Source organism: Vombatus ursinus, unplaced genomic scaffold (assembly GCF_900497805.2).
Source record: "Vombatus ursinus unplaced genomic scaffold, bare-nosed wombat genome assembly UNPS02014807.1, whole genome shotgun sequence".
Taxonomy (NCBI): Eukaryota; Metazoa; Chordata; class Mammalia; order Diprotodontia; family Vombatidae; genus Vombatus; species Vombatus ursinus.
This window is the reverse complement of record NW_020954585.1, coordinates 4,869,496-4,887,639: the sequence shown is the minus strand read 5'-3', so window position 1 is coordinate 4,887,639 and position 18,144 is coordinate 4,869,496. Positions and strand designations below refer to the sequence as shown.

Sequence of the window (18,144 nt, the reverse complement as noted above, 5' to 3'; positions counted from 1 at the left end):
GCATATTTGTTTTTGTTTTAGTCGGTTGTACTGTGAGAAGTTTTAGTAAAGAAACATTTATACTGGATGATAGAGATAAGGCTAAAAATTTAAACAATTTCAGTTGCAGATTTCATGTAAAACTATGAGTAGAACATGCTCTTTAGATGTATTTAAAGTTTTTACAAAACGTTTAATCATCCACTTAAAAATTAAGCACAAAAACACCATGGCCTTTGAATTGAACTAATTTTCGTTTAAAAAATATTATATTCAGTTATTGAATGTATCTATATGTATATACTTCTTTCTATATATGTCTACTAATATATGTATAGCAATACTTATAAACCTAAAATCAGTACTTTAACTTCTCTATTAATGCTTTTTCTGTCCTCTGCTTTTAAAAAGAAAGGCTATGTTGAGACCAGAAAAATGTTAATTTCTAAACAGTGGAACAAATAAAAAACAAAATTTGAAATCAAACACGCTTATTGTTTTTAAAAAGCTCTATTATTTTAAAAGACATTAGTCAAATTAAGTCACTATAACAGTGGAAGACCCAACCTTTGACCTAAGAAGTTACCCTTGCAGTCCACCTGCTGGTTGGTGTCTGGGCTGTGATGATTGAACTATAAAGCAATTTAATCTCCTAAAGCACAAAGTAGCTTTTTGGGAATAACTCCTTGCATGGATTCCTGGTTGGAATTTATTTCCCCTTCTTCGTTAGATTATAAAAGAACAAGGAGAAAATAGCTAAAATGGAATCATTTTCACCAGGTAGTTTTTTTTTTAACACCAAAGCAAAGTGATTTTCATTAGTTAGCCAGGTTAATACAATAGTTGGTTATTTTTTAAAAAAAATAACATTGCCTCTTTATGCTGAGAAATGCACATCCTGCTCTCGCTGATATTCCTGAGAAATAGAATTCTTTCTGTCTTTTCCTTGGTATCATTTGTGCCACTTTTTTACTAAGTGGGCACGGTAATTCACAGTTTCACCAGTGGTAATTTGAAGAAAGATATTCTTGGTTTTGTGTTTTGTTTTTTTTTTCCATTAGGTAGAACTTAGTTGCCCAAAAGAGATGGCATGGAAAGTCAATATGTATCGAGGATACTTAGCTATTTGCCACCCTGAAGAACAGCAGCTTAACTTCATTGAGCGTCTTGTGGAGATGGCTAGCAGTCTGGCCATTCGAGAATGGCGAAGACTTCCTCATGTGGTTTCCCATGTTCACACTCCCCTTCTTCAGGTAAGATGAAGGAAAAATACGTTTAACACTTTAATACCCAGAGTTTTGAAGAGAAGTCTTTTTTTTTTTAACTAAAGAAAGGTGGGAGTAGATGTATCTGTTGTAGTAAGCATCATTTATGATGTTTATTACTACTGGTTAGTCTTATTTTCATATTGTTTTGTTGTACAACTTTGAATAGTACTTTGAGCAGTTAGGGGTTTTACTTGCTGTGATAATCTGTTTCCTGTTCCATATTTTATAAAATTAAATTTTCATTAATGTATGTGTCAAAAAGCCCATGAAATTAGACCAAATTGTATTTATCCATTAGTGTCTTTGTGAAACTTGTGAACTTGTGGTTCTTAGATATGGATTGTAAATTTGGTAAATAAGGGAGGGAAGAAACTTTGTCTTTTCTCTGTGGTCTGGACAACAGAGGATTGGAGAGTGTTCATTCAAGTTCTCCAATTATTTGACCTGAGACAGATGTAAAAAAAAACAACAACAACACTAGGCAAGTTTTTGCAACCAGGTGGTACAGTGAAGAGAGTATTAGGCCTGGAGGCTGGAAGACCCATTTCAAACCTGGCCTCAGGCGATTGTATGACCATGGACAAGTTACTTTACCTGTTTGCCTCAGTTTCTTACTGTAAAATGGAGACCTACCCCCCAGGGTAATTGTGAGGATCAGATGAGTTAATATAAGCACTTAGCATGGTGATTGGCACATAGAGGTACTATATAAATGGTTATTCCTTTCCCGTCATTCCCCTTTTACTTGGAGCAGGGTGTTGGGGAAGGAAGAAAACTTTGAGATTTGGTAAAAGAGAAGCAGTAGTACACATTTTGCATTTACAGGATCATAGAGCTCAGAGAAGCCGTTTATAACAAACCTCTCTCTGTAGTTGCACATAGTTTACCACCGATTGCCTTCAGTGCTTAATATACGTGGGATTATTAATAGAAACTTTGCTCACTTTTAGAAATTTAGGACAAGGGCATTCTTACCCCCTGGTTATCTACCCCTACCTATTAGTACTTTTTCTCTGGTTTTGTGTGACATAGAGAAACTGATAGGGAGCCCTCTCCAGATCTAATAGATCCTAGTTTGTGTTACTGCTGTTTCATTTCAAGGCCCCTTCAGTAGTCATCACAGAATTATCTTCCAGGCTTAAAACATAAAACTTGAATTTTTAGACCTCTAGGATTTGGAAATAGATACAGTCATCCACATGGTCTTTTTTGTATGGATTATAAATCACTTTGAGGAGGCTCTGCTTGATGTAGTCAGTATAGTGTCATCCACCAAGAGGAGCCTCTGGAGAACCTTATCATGCATAGGGAAGCAATCAGAAACTTGAAATCTTTGATGCTTCTTCCCTATCACAGCAGTGAACATCTTTGGCAAGAGCACAGTTCCCTCTTTCATGCCTCTCCTAAAGTTTATTGTCAGAAGACTTTTGAACAGAGTTAATTCTATTAATATATCTTTCAAGGAAGTTTGAATGATTTTGAAGTATGATTGAGAGATACCTTGTTGAAAAAGAGCTTGTAAGGCAGAGTTTTCCACTACCAGGTCAAATCATTTTTTTCCATAATCAAGCCATAAGCACAGTGGAATCTTATATTCTCTGTATCTTTTCATTCAATTGTGAGATGTTAACGCTATGTGTCTGTTAGTAATGGGAAGGCATGCTACCAATACTTTCATTGAAGATTCTTTTATTCATATTTAGATAACTAAAGATTTTGTGTGGATGGGGAGTATAGGCATCTAGTTCGGTAGTTATTGATGTTTTCTTAATCACGTTTTTCTAGTATTAGTAAGGTCTTTTTCTGTATGCTTATTATATTTTTCCTTCATTTAGCTACCTTTGTATATTGATCCCTCGGTTGTATATTGAGGCCTTAAAATTGTATTGCCCCTAGCATGGAGCCGTGCTATGTAGAATCCTTGGTTTAGTCCAGTTGCTTTCCTCATCTTTGTTGTCTTCATTGCCATTTCTGCCTTTTGTATGATCACATCAGGAATTGTGATGTTATTGTCCCAAGTGTTCTGCTTCATCCTTGATGGAAAAAAAGGCCTATTAATAGTCATTTTTATAAATCTTGCCCATTTTTCTTCTGTTTGTTGGTCTTTAACTATCTTTGCACTGACTTTGTTTAGCTGACCATCTTGCCATTCATTCCAAACTGGTTTTCCCTTCCATTGCTTTATCTCTGCTTATAAGTTCATTCTACTCCTTATCATCCACCATTCTTCTCAGTAAGATTTTGTTGTAATTGAGTTCCTAATTCAAAGTTGCTTTTGGAAGTTCTTTCTCTCTGCTTGGTAACTTTCTGTAAAGTTTGCTGAACAATGCACCTTCTGGACTCTTTGGGTCTTTAATGTGGCAATTACTTTACATTGGTAAAGTTATTGTATAAAATTATAATTAGTTTCAATGTAATTTCTGTTGTCCATTTCCCATTTTGATGGCCATTTAATTGTGTTAATAGTTTAGGAGTAAGATATTTTATTTGTATGCCATTTCTTTTCTTGTTTCTGTTATTCTTTTCTTGTTTTTTACTGATCCTAACCTTCGTTCTGATAAGTTGATAGTCTAAGTGCACAGAGATAGCTGATTCAGGACTAACGTTTACATCACTAAAAATTCTTTGTCATGTCTGTTCAAATATAATCCATTTTGATTTTTGTGTTGTTATTTGGTATTCATAATGTCAATCATCAAGAATATCAATTCCTTTCTTAAAAAATGGAGTTTAGGATATTAAAGCATAAAGCTTCTATGTAACTAAAAAACTTTGACATTTTTTCTGAATCATGCCTTCTCATATATTTCTCCTCATCCTTTCCTTTTTCTGCCTTTACGTTGAAGTCACCAAGTATCAGACTGTACTTTGAAAGAATTGGGAGGATCTTAAGTTGTTTGTAGAATTTTTCTACCCCTTCTTTCCTAGCAACTAACTCTGGTATATGAGTAGCAATCAATTTTACGATGAACTTTTCTAATGTAATTTTTACTAAAACTACAATAACAGTGGCCAAATATCCCATGATATGATGCTTTTGCATATATGAGCAAATTCATCCTGTCAGCTTCTTTCTTTGACTGTCCAAGAAGTACTTCTTAACCATGCTACCACTTCTTTTATTCATAGTGGAATGTCAATATCAATTTGATTTATGTCCTCTAGCAATATATCCACTCATTGATTATTGGACAGATATCTAACATTTAGAATACTGAGAGTCAAAATAAAGTTTTAGATGTTCTGAAGACAAGCACCCTCTTCCCTTTCTCCAGCCATTGACACTGTTCCTAGAAAAGCAGCAGGGAGCTGCACAGGACTGGGAGCCATTTTCCATTTTCTTTGTTTCACGGTTACCGTGGTCAAAAAATTTATTCTCAAGTGGCCAGTACCCTGGTGATGAGCCTCTCCCTTCTTAGCTAGGTTGGTTCTTGGAAAACAAGTCTCATCTTTTGCTTGTGCCATGCTCAAAGCCTTTCAATCATGGTAGAACCAGCTCTGGCAGTGGAGCTTATGCTCCATTGGCACAACCTTCAAGAACTCGGGGTCAGCTTTATGCAATACTAAGATGTTGGACTAGCACTTTGTGGAGATGATGAATGTCAACTGCCTAGATTACAACATTCATTTGGGTCGACATCTTAATAGAGCTTACATGGGATGGGCAGTACAAGTGATGACTCCAAGCTGTACCCAGAATTGAACAAGAAGAGGAAGGTGGGCTAGATCGCATTAGGGAAATTACAAAGCATGTTTAAAGACTCCAAACTTCCCATGAAAGCAAAGGCTTCTCTCTAGTATCAGTATTCAACTGGTATTGCTACATAACAGCAAGAAAATGAAAGGACTGTAACACTGAGGCACCACAAATAAGAATGGAAGTAAAAAAATTACATCAGAGAATTGTCTGCTAGGAAGAGAAGATGGAGTGATCATATGGTTAGGGTGGACAGCCTTAGGGCTCCACTGGTTCACTGTGATGTCAGAAGAAAACAGAAAAGCCCATTAGCCTATTCACTGGACTGATCCTGGACCCCATAGGGTGAACTTAAAGGAAAATGGACAAGTATATGTGAATTGCATTTGGTATAGTTGGAGAGAACTTCTAAATAAATAAGATGCCTTATTCATTTGAGTATTATAGTAGTAGTAGTAGTGATGGTTTCTCCATTCCTCCAAGAAGGTTTGGTTTGCTTATTGTTGAAACATTTGTTATCCATTGTTTTATGAATATCTTAATAACAAGTTGTTATCCACATAGAAAATGTCAAATATTAGCTTCTGTCCTTGTTGAGCCCTTACCATCTCTCACCTGGACTATTTTAATAAATTTCTAATTGAACTATCTCTTTCTGGTCTTTGATTTATCTAATCCATCTTCCACATTGCTACCATATTGATTTTCCTGAAACACAGATCTGACCATGTCACTCTCCTACTCACAAATTATTGATGGCTTACTATTGTTTCTAGGATAAAACACAGAATCCTCATCCTGGCATTTAAAGACCTCCATAATCTGTCCCTCACCTGTCTTTCCAGTCTTATTTCATATTAATCCTCATTCCCACCCCTTTACATGTTCTTTGTTCCCATCAGACTGACTTCTTGGCTGTTTCCCACAGTTTCCAAAGGGAACTTCTGGAAGCTCTAGTGCCAACTCCTATATGAGGTCTTTCTTAGTCCTAGCCCTTGTTAGCATTCTTTCCCTCTTGAAACTGTAACTGGGCAATCAGGTTGTGATTGATAAGATTTCAAATAATGAAAAATTTGATTTAGAGTGAATTATCAAATGATAATAGGACACATTTAATGCAATCAAAAATTTAGTTAATGAAATGCACATGAGCTAGTTGAAGGTTTTAACACATTGCTACATCATTGTGTGTAGGTGTAATATGCTTCTGTGTACTCTATCAGAGGTCTCCAGGCCTCCTCAGGAGTCCTGTAAAAATCCTGACAGAACCAGATTAAAATCTAATTGGGAAGTGTTTAAATAAAAACATATAAATATATATAATGCAATATTGATCATGTTAAGTTGTGGTTCTCTAAGTCAATAATGTGGCCTGCAAGGATAGGTTTCTATTTAAGTTTAACATTACTGTACTATATTACCAAAGTTGTATTAACACTTTTAAAACAAGTCGTTAATGGACAAAAGGAAGAACACTTGAAATGGGACTCTGCCAGTGCAAAAAGGAAGAGGCTTGTTATTTCATTAGGACAGAAATTTGATATAATTGAATAGCATGACCATGGTCCTAGTAACCCTAAAACAGGATGAGATGTTAGAATGTTGGAATTTAAGGGACAGAATATTATAAAACCCCCAAGCAAAATTAAAAAACAAACAAACAACTTTTATCATCTTTTTGTGGTTTGCAAACAACAACAAGGAAAAGAAGTGTTATAGTGATAGGAATGGACTCTTTTAGCTGTAGAGATTGACATTTGCAATAAAAAAACTCATTCCTCTTAGCAGAGCAGCCATTCATACAGAAGCTTCAAGTTTATTTAAGACAGTGAAGGAAAATGGAAATGAAGTAGATTGATTGGTTCACTTTAAAAATCAAGTTCAATTGCATTTTAAGATAACTGAAGAAGAGGCCAGTGAAGTGTGGATGTGGTAGCTAAAATGCCCTAATCTTTTGATGAAAGTAATTGAAGAAGGTGGATGTACTGATCAACAAATTTTTAATGCAGATGAAACAGTCTTACTCGGGGAAAAGATGTCTTCTATTAACTTACATTTCTAAGAAAGAAAACCAAGATTTGAAGGGCATCAGGATCATCTGACACTTTTATCGAGAGATAATGCAGAAGGGGAATTTAAATTAAAACATATGCTTGTTATTAGTCTTGAAATCCTTGTGTACAACCATCAATTGTTTTCAATTCTTTGATAGTCAAATAAGAAAGCAAGAGTGACTAAAGTCATTTCTGAAGACTATTTCAAGTTATTTCAGTCCAGCTGTTGAAAAATATCACAAGGACAACAATATCGCTTTTAAAGTATTACTGTATAGTATATAATGTAATATAATATATAATGCCCCCAGGTCATCCATTTACACTTGTTTCCCTGTGTGAGAATATGACTGCATATTTGCCAAGATATAAATAAAGCTCTCTACACCTACTATCCATCCATTCATCTATCTTTCTATCCATCTATTTATCTAGTCTATCCATCTATCCTCAGTATAAAAATGTCAAAAGTAGGTCTTGAATGATAAAAATGAAAATTGAGAAGCAAATTTGTATTTCAGTAATTCCATTTAATGTCAAGTGTGTACATTAAATATAAATGATAGGATAAAAGTTAAGCTGTTGGATGAGCAATACTTTGCCTAATGACTCCCAGACTAGTTTTTGTTATTTTGCTTTAAGAAATTTAATTATGTAACTGTGGGCTTATTTTGACATAGCTAGTATTTAAGCTTTTTCCCTGAAATGAAGTCATGAACTTAGTTAAGTTTGTCAGTCCTCTCCACCGGAAATTAGGAGTTCAACAGAAATAATTTTTTTCCTTTCATAACTTAGTCTCTTACCTTTAGTATTTGTGGATTTCAGAATTTGTCCTGTGACAACAGATAACTCATTTTTGTAGAATCCCCAAAATCTCAAATGTGTTCATTCAAAATGAATTCCCCTCTGCCAAAATAAATAGATAAATAAACATACATATATACATACATGTATGTGTGTGTATGTATAATTTGTTAAAGTGAATTTTTTCTCCCACATTAACATTTACTGAGCCATATACATGTACTCTGGTTTGTAATTATCTGGAAAATATGAATATGTTGCATGTCAGTAAGATATATGCAGAAGTAGTTGATAAATTTAACTTCTCATTGGAGGTATTGTAATAATACAAGTGGTTACTCACTTTAATGTCTAAATATTTATTATTGTAATATTGTATTTATAAAGTGTACTAAAGGTATGGGGATTGGATTTTATAATTTCATTGGTATATGGAACTCCCTAATGAGGAAACTCCCTCTACTAATGCAGGTTGAAACTTTCTCTTCAACTTTAAGTCCTAGAGAGATACCTAGTGTAGAGGTGTCAAACCCTCTACCACAAAACTGTCCAAGCAAAACTCCTGAGTTTAGCCAAAGCATGTAAAAACGTAATTGGGAAATGTTTAACAAAATAAAAAAACATACAATTAAGCAAAGATAATATTTATTTGTGGGGGTTTTTAAGGTCAATACATGGCATGCAGGGTTTGAATTTGATACCACTGGCCTAGGGCACTTGACAGGTTAAGAGACTTGCTTAGGGTCACACATCCAGTATGTTTCATAAACAGGACTTATTTAAATCAAGTTCTTACTGGCTTTGAGGCTGTCTTTCTTTAAATAGGTTTTTTTCCCTTTTTTAGAATATAGTTTGGTGTTTTCCTGTATGAAAAACTCAGCACAATTAAAATAACATAATTGTGTTTCCTTTGAATCTTGTATTTGGAGGTAAATTTTTTTTTTTTATTCAGCTCTGGTCTTTGAATTAGGAATGCTTAAAAGTCTTCTATTTCATTAATGCCCATTTTTTTCCCCTGAAAGATTATATTCAGTTTTGCTGGGTAGGTGATTCTTGGTTGTAATCTTAACTCCTTTACCTTCCAGTATATTGTATTCCAGGTCTTCCAGTTAAATGTGGAAGCTGCCAAGTGATCTTCACTGTAGCTGTATGATATTTGAATTGTTTCTTTTTGGCTTCTTGCAATACTTTCTCCTTGATCTGTGAGCTCTTGTATTTGGCTATGATGTTCCTAGGAGTTTTCATTTTGGGATCTCTTTCAGGTTGTGATCAGTGAAATCTTTCAATTTCTATTTTGCCCTCTGGTTCTAGTGTATCAGGACAATTTTCTTTGATAAATTCTTGAAAGGTGTTCTCTAGGCTTTTTTTCTTTTTTTTAGCATGGCTTTGAGGTAGTCTAGTAATTCTTATATTGTGTCTCCTAGATCTATTTTCTAGGTCAGTTGTTTGTCCAATGACAAATTTCACAAATTTTCTTTTTTTTTTTTAAACTTTTTTGATTTTGTTTTATTATATCTTTATGTCTCATGGAGTCATTGGCTTCTACTTGATCAATTCTAATTTTTAAGAAATTATTTTCTTTAGTGAGCTTTTGTACTTCCTTTTCCATTTGGCCAATTCTATTTTTTAGGGAGTTATTTTCTTCGGTAGATTTTTGTATCTAATTTTCCATGCTATTGATTCGTTTTTAAATGATTTTCTTGCCATTACTCTCATTTCTTTTTCCAATTTTTCTTCTCCTTCTCTAATTTGCCTTTTAAAATCCTTTTAAAGCTCTTCCAGGAATTCTTTTTGAGCCTGAGATCAAATTACATTTCTCTTTGAGGTTTTATGTGTAGCCATTTTGACACTATTGTCCTCTTCTAAGTTTTGCCTTGGTCCTCCTTGTCACCATAGTAACTTTTATTTCCTTCTTTTCTTTTATTCAAGTCTTCTTGTACAAAATGACTAATATGGAAATGTTTTACATGATTGCACATTTATAACCTATGTCTCATTGCTTACCATCTCAGGGAGGGGAAAAAGCAAAAAGAAGGATGAATAGAATTTGGCACTCAAAACTTTAAAAAAGACAAATGTTAAAAAATTGTTTTAATGTGCAGTTGGGGGAAAATAAAATATATATTTAAAAAAATAATTATTTCTAAAGCTTTCACATAAAATGTATATAATTGACTATATAAGAAATTTAGAGAGTTGCTGTGGGCCCTAAGAGTTTAGGATGTCTTCGATACAAGACTTGAACCCAAGCCTTCTTGCTGCCAAGAGTGTCCCTCTGCTAATGCCATCTGCCTCTTCAGTTTCTCTGATTGAATCCCAGTCTAATAATTCTTGTAGGAAAACTATAGCCTTTTCCTTAAGGATAGGGAAATGGTCTTTATGCTTTTATCTTTATTTGTATTGCCAGTCAAGTCTGTCACTTAGTAGTAGATACCCATATGTGTGTGTGTGTGTGTGTGTGTGTGTGTATTTTAATAGTAAATAAAGATCTAACTGGCTCTGTGGAATATTATAAGAATTAACAGTTTTATAGAAAACAAAGACGACTTCCATAGGAACAATCCTACGACCTAATTTGAAAGCATTTTGGTATCAGTTTTACTGTCAACAAAATAGAAGTGCTTATGGTTGTAATCAGATACATGGGTTTTGGAAGAGGGCCTAGAGACTTTGGAGAAATACAATTAACTTTTTAGTTCCCATACGAGAACTATTAGCTTTAGGTTCCTTTTTATTTATTTACTTTAAGCAGGATGGGTGCAACAATCTTATTCTGAAAATTAGTACTCTAGAATTGAAGATGTCAAGAGCTGGAAGTTGGAAGAGGCTATCTAAACCAAACCTCTTATTTTGTCAGTGAAGAAACTGAGACCCAAAGAAGTGAAGGGCCTGGCCACATTCACATAGATGGCAGTGCCAGGACTGGAACTTAATTCTTCTGCCCCCAAAATACTGCTCATGTCTCCATTACTCTCTGTTCTTCAGTTCTCCTCTTCCCTTTCTGACTGCTTCCTTGTCCTCTCTGCTGGAGGCTTGGGAAATAACAGTCATTAAATACTTACTATGTATATTCAGTGCTAAATGCTTACAGAGATACAAAGACGTAGTAATTTAGCCCACATTAGTTAAGCTACCTATTGGGTACATAGTAAAAAACTATCCTTCTCCAGTTGAAAATAAAGTGGGATCAAATGAGGTAATATTTGTTAAGTACTTAGTACAGTGCTTATAGTAGGTGTTTAGTAAATGCTTATTTCCCTCCCCTTCCCCTCAATTTTGCTCTCACCCTTACCCTCCCTATGCCCATCTACTCTGTATGGATAATTACTAAATCTTTATCTCTAGTCCTTTTATTTCAGAATCTCCTGACTTATATTTCTAACCAACTACAGACAAACTTTCTCATTCTCCAAAACCTCTTTGTTTATTTCTGTTCTAGTTATAAAGGCTTGTAAAACATCAGCTGTATCCTCTATCTTCCTTGACCTCTTGTTTCTTCGTCATGTCTGATTGAGCTCCAGATTTTCCTGCTCTGGAATATCTGTTAAATGTCTCCTCTTTTTCATTACCAGTGGCACTGGCCTCTCCAGTTCAGGCTGATGTCCTTCAGGGCACATACTGCATCAGAATCATCACTATTAACCCAAGTGTTTAGGACAGTGTATTGTAAACAGACATTTAATAAATATTATATGAGTTGATGAATTTTATAATTATCTCCACATCTTCCTGCTTCATGGATACTAAATTTTTGACAGATCTCTTGTCTCCTTACTCCATTTTGGAAGTACTTCTATTAGATAAGCATGCTGACTTTATTGAGAGAGAAAAGTAAATATCTCATATGAATCATCTAAATTAGATGATGTCTTTATGCCTCAGCCCAGAATATTTCTAAGAGTCCGCAGACAAAAATTAAATGCTTTTCCTCATGGTTTTCTTGAACTTAAATCTGTTTTTTGGCAGTTGGTAGCTGTGTGCCTGGATAAGTCATTTAATTTCTCTGTACCTCAGTTCCATCATCTATAAAATGGGAGTGGTAACTCCCTTCTTCATAGGATAGGTGTGAGGAAACTACTCTGTACACCTTAAAGTGTTTACATAAATGTTATGTTGTTATTGAGTTGAAGATGTGTATGTGTAGTTGAAGGTAATTGGTTAAATAATCAGAATCACAGGAACATACTTGGCCAGTTTTATTCTTTGGAAATAACTTACGTATTAGTAACATTTCTTTCATTTAGGCAGCTCAGCAAATCATTGAACTTCAGGAAGCTGCACAGATAAATGCTGGTTTACAGCCAACTAACTTGGGAAGGAACAACAGCCTCCATGATATGAAGACTGTAGTAAAGACCTGGAGGAATAGGTTACCTATTGTATCAGATGATTTATCTCACTGGAGCAGCATTTTCATGTGGAGACAACATCATTACCAGGGTAAACCTACCTGGTCCGGCATGCATTCATCATGTAATTTTCCAGACAACCCACTGTTTTTGTTGTTGTTGTTATGTGGGGGGAGGTGGATGGGGAGGAATTGGTGTTTTCCACTTTTTGTTACTAGAATGGAGTCAGACAGGGGTCACCAACTTGCCAAATGGTGAGGACCATGTGGGGTCAGGTCACTTTTCTCGGAACTCTTGAGTCCCTGAGGAACAACTGGAATAGCTATGCTGCTGCTCTCACCTTGCCCCATTCTCTGTTCTCCCCCCTTTCCCTACTCTTGAACTCCAGAGCCTGTTATTGGGCTCATGTGGTCAGGGTTTTACAAGACAACCTTCATGGTGTAATTAGCTATGGTGGCGATGTTGAGTGCAATGTGTAAGTATATTTGTTTTTTAATGAAAAAAGTATATAAGTATGATACACAACAAAAGTAGCTTGGGTTCATCACAAATCTCCCATTTTCATAAGCCATATATTCATTTTGTATTTTTAACAAACCTTATTATGACACTTTTTTTCCTATGTTGGTTTAACTTATACTAATAGTTTATTTCTTTGCTTTCTAGCTATTGTAACTGCCTATGAAAATAGTTCGCAGCATGATCCCAGTTCCAATAATGCTATGCTTGGGGTTCATGCATCAGCTTCAGCCATCATCCAGTATGGAAAAATTGCTCGAAAACAAGGACTGGTCAATGTAGCTCTGGATATATTGAGCCGTATTCATACTATTCCTACGGTACCTATTGTGGATTGTTTTCAGAAGATTCGACAGCAAGTCAAATGCTACCTCCAGTTGGCTGGAGTCATGGGCAAAAATGAATGTATGCAGGTAGAGTGCTAATGGGATGTCTTCTTTTTGAACATAATCTCCAATCATGAATTAAACAAGGCAGTAAGAAATTTGAAAACAATCATGTTCAAGGAATTGAGAGAGAGAGTGTTTTCAAAAGAATAGTGTAATTATAATAGCAACTAGTCATTTAATTATGTTGTACAACTTCAGTTCCACTGTTTGCCTATTTTTTCCTTAACTATATTACAGAGACTTCAGAATTAGGATTTTGAGTTTAATTTATTTGATGAAGGGGAATATTAGGATGAGTAAATGAAACCGGACTCAAAAAATGTTAATGATGCAGAGTTAAAGTTTCTAAGACTAAAGTTTGTCAATTAGTGACTTAGTTAAACTGTTTTACTGTTAGATAATTGACAGCCAGTAATTGACATAACTATATTATTGTCTTCTGGTAAAGGGTGGGTTAGAAAAAGGCTCTCAAGGAGATCATTACTTCTATCAGTCTTTTATGTTGTTTTTTATATTATTGATCTGGGAATTCAATTTCAGTAATTTTCCCACACAGACACACAATTTCTCTTAACAGGGCCTTGAAGTCATTGAATCCACAAACTTGAAGTATTTTACAAAGGAGATGACGGCTGAATTTTATGCTTTAAAGGGAATGTTCTTGGCACAGATTAACAAGTATGTATATTAGGCAAATGAGCTGTCTCCATATAAGACAGGTGTAACAGAAATAAAATGCATCCAAATGTTTAAGCAGGGATGTCATTCAGGAGGTAAAACCAGTACCAAGTTCAAGCAAGAAATTGCTTTTCCTCTATAATGTGTCACATACAGTACCTCATAACAAGATAGTAGCTTTCAACAGGAGATTGATAAGTCATTTGGATGTGCTTTTTTTTTTTTTTTTTTTTGTGAGGCAGCTGGGGTTAAGTGACTTGCCCAGAGTCACACAGTCTTATGTATATGAGGCCGGATTTGAGCTCAGGTACTCCTGAGACCAGGGCCGGTGCTCTATCCACTGTGCCACCTAGCTGCCCCAGTTTGGTGTGCTTTTTTAAAAAGCTTTTCAGAAACTAGTTGAGTGAACCCTTAAAACTTCTATAATGTTGATTCAGTTCCTGTTGAACCCAGTAGTAGATAGAGAAGGTTTTTCTGAAGATTTCATCTTTTGGAAAAATAATAATTCAAATGAAATATTTGTTAAAAGAAAATAGCTGGAGTTATCAATAAAAAGAGATGACACTCAGTGATTCAGATGTACAGTGTTTAAGTTTTTGCTCAGTTTAAGAAAATGATTTTGTTTATAAATCATAGTATATGTTAACATCCTCTTTTGACTATAATTGAATGTGTTTACATATGGGATTATGATAATCACAGGATTTCAGATCTGGAAAGACCTTAGGGATCTTTTTGTCCAGCCTTCTTATTTTCTAGTTGAGGAACCTGAGGCCCTTAAGAATTGGCATAATTTTTTCCAATCCCATGCAGCTGGTTAGTGTCCAAAATCAGGACAAAAACCCAGCATTTTAATCTATTTATGCAAAAACTGAAATGTTTGATTAATATTATGTAGATCCATAAATTATATTGACTAGAAGTTGTACTCTATCATCAGTGGGCTAAACTGTTTAGAAAAAGGTATAGAATAATTATATATTAATAAATACTTATTTACAATTATCTTAAGATTCCTACCAAGCCCTGGAAAAATTTTTTTTTAAAATACTGACACTAATAAATTAATAGAATATTTCAATGGTATTTGGGTACTTCACTGAAGTTTTACCCTAGTACCTCATCATATTATAGAGATGACCCTGGGCCCTTTTATTCCCCCCCCCCCCCCAAGTTTATTGGCACTTTTAAATTTTAAATTTTTTAATTTTTTAGTTTTGTTAATTTAAAAAAAAAATTGTGGCCTTTTTGTATCAGTTATTTGCTAATGTACCCTCCCTCATTGAACTCTCTTTAAAACAAACAAAAAATTTCCTTAAAAGCATTCCACAAAGAGATTCTGAGAAAACACAAGAGGGGTTATCGGTCTCCATCATGACCCTATTTCCAGCTTGCTACTCTAGAGACATTGGGGAGTTTCCCTTTGAGTAAGATCCAGAACACCCTCTCTCGGTTGAGCTGAGTTATCTCACTCCCAATGGGAGAGCTCCTTCACTCTGTATTGTCTGGTATATATTCTGCCATGTATACCTTCTCTGATTTCTGTTTTGCTATGATTTGGATAAATGGGTTTCTTTGCTAAGAAAAAAAAAAGCATTCCACAGCCACCACTGACTGCATGTGTAACATTTTTCACCTATAATCTGTATCCTTTCTCCTAAGAAGAGGGATATTTGTGTTATCCTATGTTCTCTGCAGCCAAGTTTCTTCATTACTGTTAATCTGAATTCAGATGAACTAAAAAGTCATAAAGCACTAAAAGTCTTTTTAAAATTTATATTGTATATTGTCATTGTATATGCTATTGCTTCTGTTTTCTTAACCAGGTACCCCTTCTTGTCTCTTTTGCTTTGCTCATAGTCCCATGTTTTCTCTGAATTCCTCTAAGAACAAGCAACAACATTCTTTGCTGCACAGAAGTTTACATTCAGACTCAGAAAAATCTGACTCATTGTCTCTATACTTTCTTAACCTCCCCTTTCTTCTTGATCCCTTTTACTCTGGCTTCCATCTATATCATAGTCCCCAAATAACTACGTTGGAGGCCAACAGTGATTTCTTTATTAAATCCAATGGCCTTTTTCTCAAGCCTTATCCTTTTTTACCTCTCTGTAGCATTTGACATTGTTGACCAGCTCCTCCTCTCTGGATGCTCACTTCTCCCTGAATTTTTGTAACATTGCTTTCTTGTATGTAGTTCTTATCTATCTAAATGATGCACCTTTGTAGTATCATCATTCATGTTCCATCCTCTGTGTGTTAGTGTATCCCAGAGTTCAAAACCTAGAAATTATCCTTCACCCTTCATTTTTTCTCACTGTACACCGCAGTTGCCAAATCTTGTTGAATCTAGCTCTTCGTATTTGTCTTCTATTCTTTTGTCATACCATAAACCACTCTAGTTCAAGATTTTATCACCTGTTCTGTGGACTAATTCAATAACCTTCTCTTTCTGCCTCTAGTCTTTCCACTCTAATTCATCATTCATACCACTGCCAAATATTGCTATTAGTTGCACTCAAATTTGCTATTGCACCCAAATGTATTATTTATTTCAAATTATTTTGAATGGAATTTCTCTATTTCTTCCTTCTGAATTTATTTTTCAATTTTCTTTAGAAGGGCTGATTTCTGGAATTTCTTTTTTATCCTGCTTTACAGAAGCAATTGTTGCAATGAATTTTTTCATTGAATCTTGAGGGGGAGAGCAATATTGTCTCAGTACATCAATTGCAATGGAGAATTTTTCCTTCTCTTTGCCCCTATTTTTTCATTTCCTTTTTTCTTATTGTTTCAGCTAGAATTTCTCACATGATGTTAAATAATAATGCAATGCTTAGTTTTTTAAAGAGAAAGTAATGTGCTATGATCAGCTTGGCTTTTATCCCAGCTCTTTTACTTTTTAACTTTGGACAAATAACCTAATCTCTTTGGTCCCTAGTCTTCTCTGTAAGAGGGAGATGATAATTCTTATATCATTGACCGCATAAGTTGTGAAGAAAGCACTTTAAACACCTTACTGTGCTATATAAATGTGAATTGCTGTTACTATTATTAAAGATTGTTCTAGAATAGTTCGTATTTCGGCCAATCCGAACCTGCTGTAAAAGTTGTGATTTCTGTGTGGTCAGTTGTGTCTTTTGTCATTGAAGGACTAGCAACGAAGTGACTCATTACCAGAAGGTTGACTATTAGATGGTGAATATTTTGGCTGTAGCAAGTCATGAAGACCATGTGCTAAGTAAGGCATGGATGGTTTTTTGATGAGTGTTGGTGGAAGCAATATCCAACAAGAGTTTTTGATATAATATGAGTGAGGAAATGAAAAGACTTCTTGAGTCCTGTAGTCCCCACCAACAATTGATAACTTTCAAAATATAAACTGTGATAGAAATTAACGGTCATATGAATATGTGTTTGTCATTCCTTGTCGCCTAACAGCGACCTGTAATCTGTGCCAGAGCAGCCTAACCAAGGACATGGAAAGCTGCTGGGGAAAATAAAGAGGCTGTATAATATAGACGCTAATTAGCTTTTTAATCAGCTATTTGACAGGCAAGTTTATTTGCATTTGCATCATGTTTTCCATAATGCTAGTCATTTTAATTTCTGCATTACCACAAATCATAATTACAAAGCTATGTGGTCTCCTATTGAACCAGTATTCAGAGTTCTTTTTTTTTTAAGCCCTAAATAATTCTTACAACTTAAGTATATTGGATTTGTTTTTTAAATATGCTAAAATTTCTCTCAATTTTTGATTTTTAAAAATTTTTACACAAAAGGGAAGAGCACCATTAACCTAAGATTTCTTGAAAGTGTTAAGTTCTCTTCTTAATGGTATTATATAAATATAAATATGAAAAGAATACATCTGGTATAAGTAGGTGATGAATTTTATAAATTTTTTAATCATTAAATGAAGTTAGTTGTTACGATATTGGTGTGAGATTGTAATTCTTTGGGTAATGCTGGGATAGTTTGTTCCCTTGATGTTTTCTTCTCCACTCTTTTTATGTCATTCTAGTCAGATATCTTTCGGAAAAACACTTAACTTAATCTGTAGTAATGAGATTCAGGGATAGCACAGATGAATGAAAAATCTCTTTGCAGACTATTTTAACTAGCATCTTCTACCTTCTCACTGACAAAGCCCACAATCTCCTACAAATCAAAATATGACTTGGGAGTTTCACTTGATGGAAGTGTTAAGAAGCAATCAGAGAAGCCAAGAGGAAATCTAGGGAGGAGGTATTGGTTAATCCACAAACTAGGGGAGGAGCCCCTGAATAGTAGAACTAGTACTGTTGTGTTTCTGAAAAACTTTTTAAGACAGATGTTTATTTCTGATTTTATTTTGGCTGCCAACTGATATTATCTAGTAATTTAAATTAATACTTGTTTTCC

At 34.7% G+C, this 18,144-nt stretch overlaps 1 protein-coding gene across 7 annotated transcripts in view; it reads left to right on the top strand.

Annotated features, from left to right (window-relative positions):
• The window catches only part of LOC114052499 (transformation/transcription domain-associated protein), a 169,861-nt gene that overhangs the window by 108,590 nt on the left and 43,127 nt on the right, over window positions 1–18,144 (top strand). For 4 of the 7 annotated variants that reach the window (XM_027875148.1, XM_027875149.1, XM_027875151.1 and 1 more), the window contains exons 57-60: window positions 1,041–1,232; window positions 12,047–12,275; window positions 12,818–13,083; window positions 13,637–13,737. In XM_027875148.1, the coding sequence (XP_027730949.1) occupies window positions 1,041–1,232; window positions 12,047–12,275; window positions 12,818–13,083; window positions 13,637–13,737 (788 nt within the window). The remainder of the gene's footprint in view (window positions 1–1,040; window positions 1,233–12,046; window positions 12,276–12,817; window positions 13,084–13,636; window positions 13,738–18,144) is intronic. The other 3 variants (XM_027875152.1, XM_027875153.1, XM_027875150.1) reach the window with 1 other exon arrangement.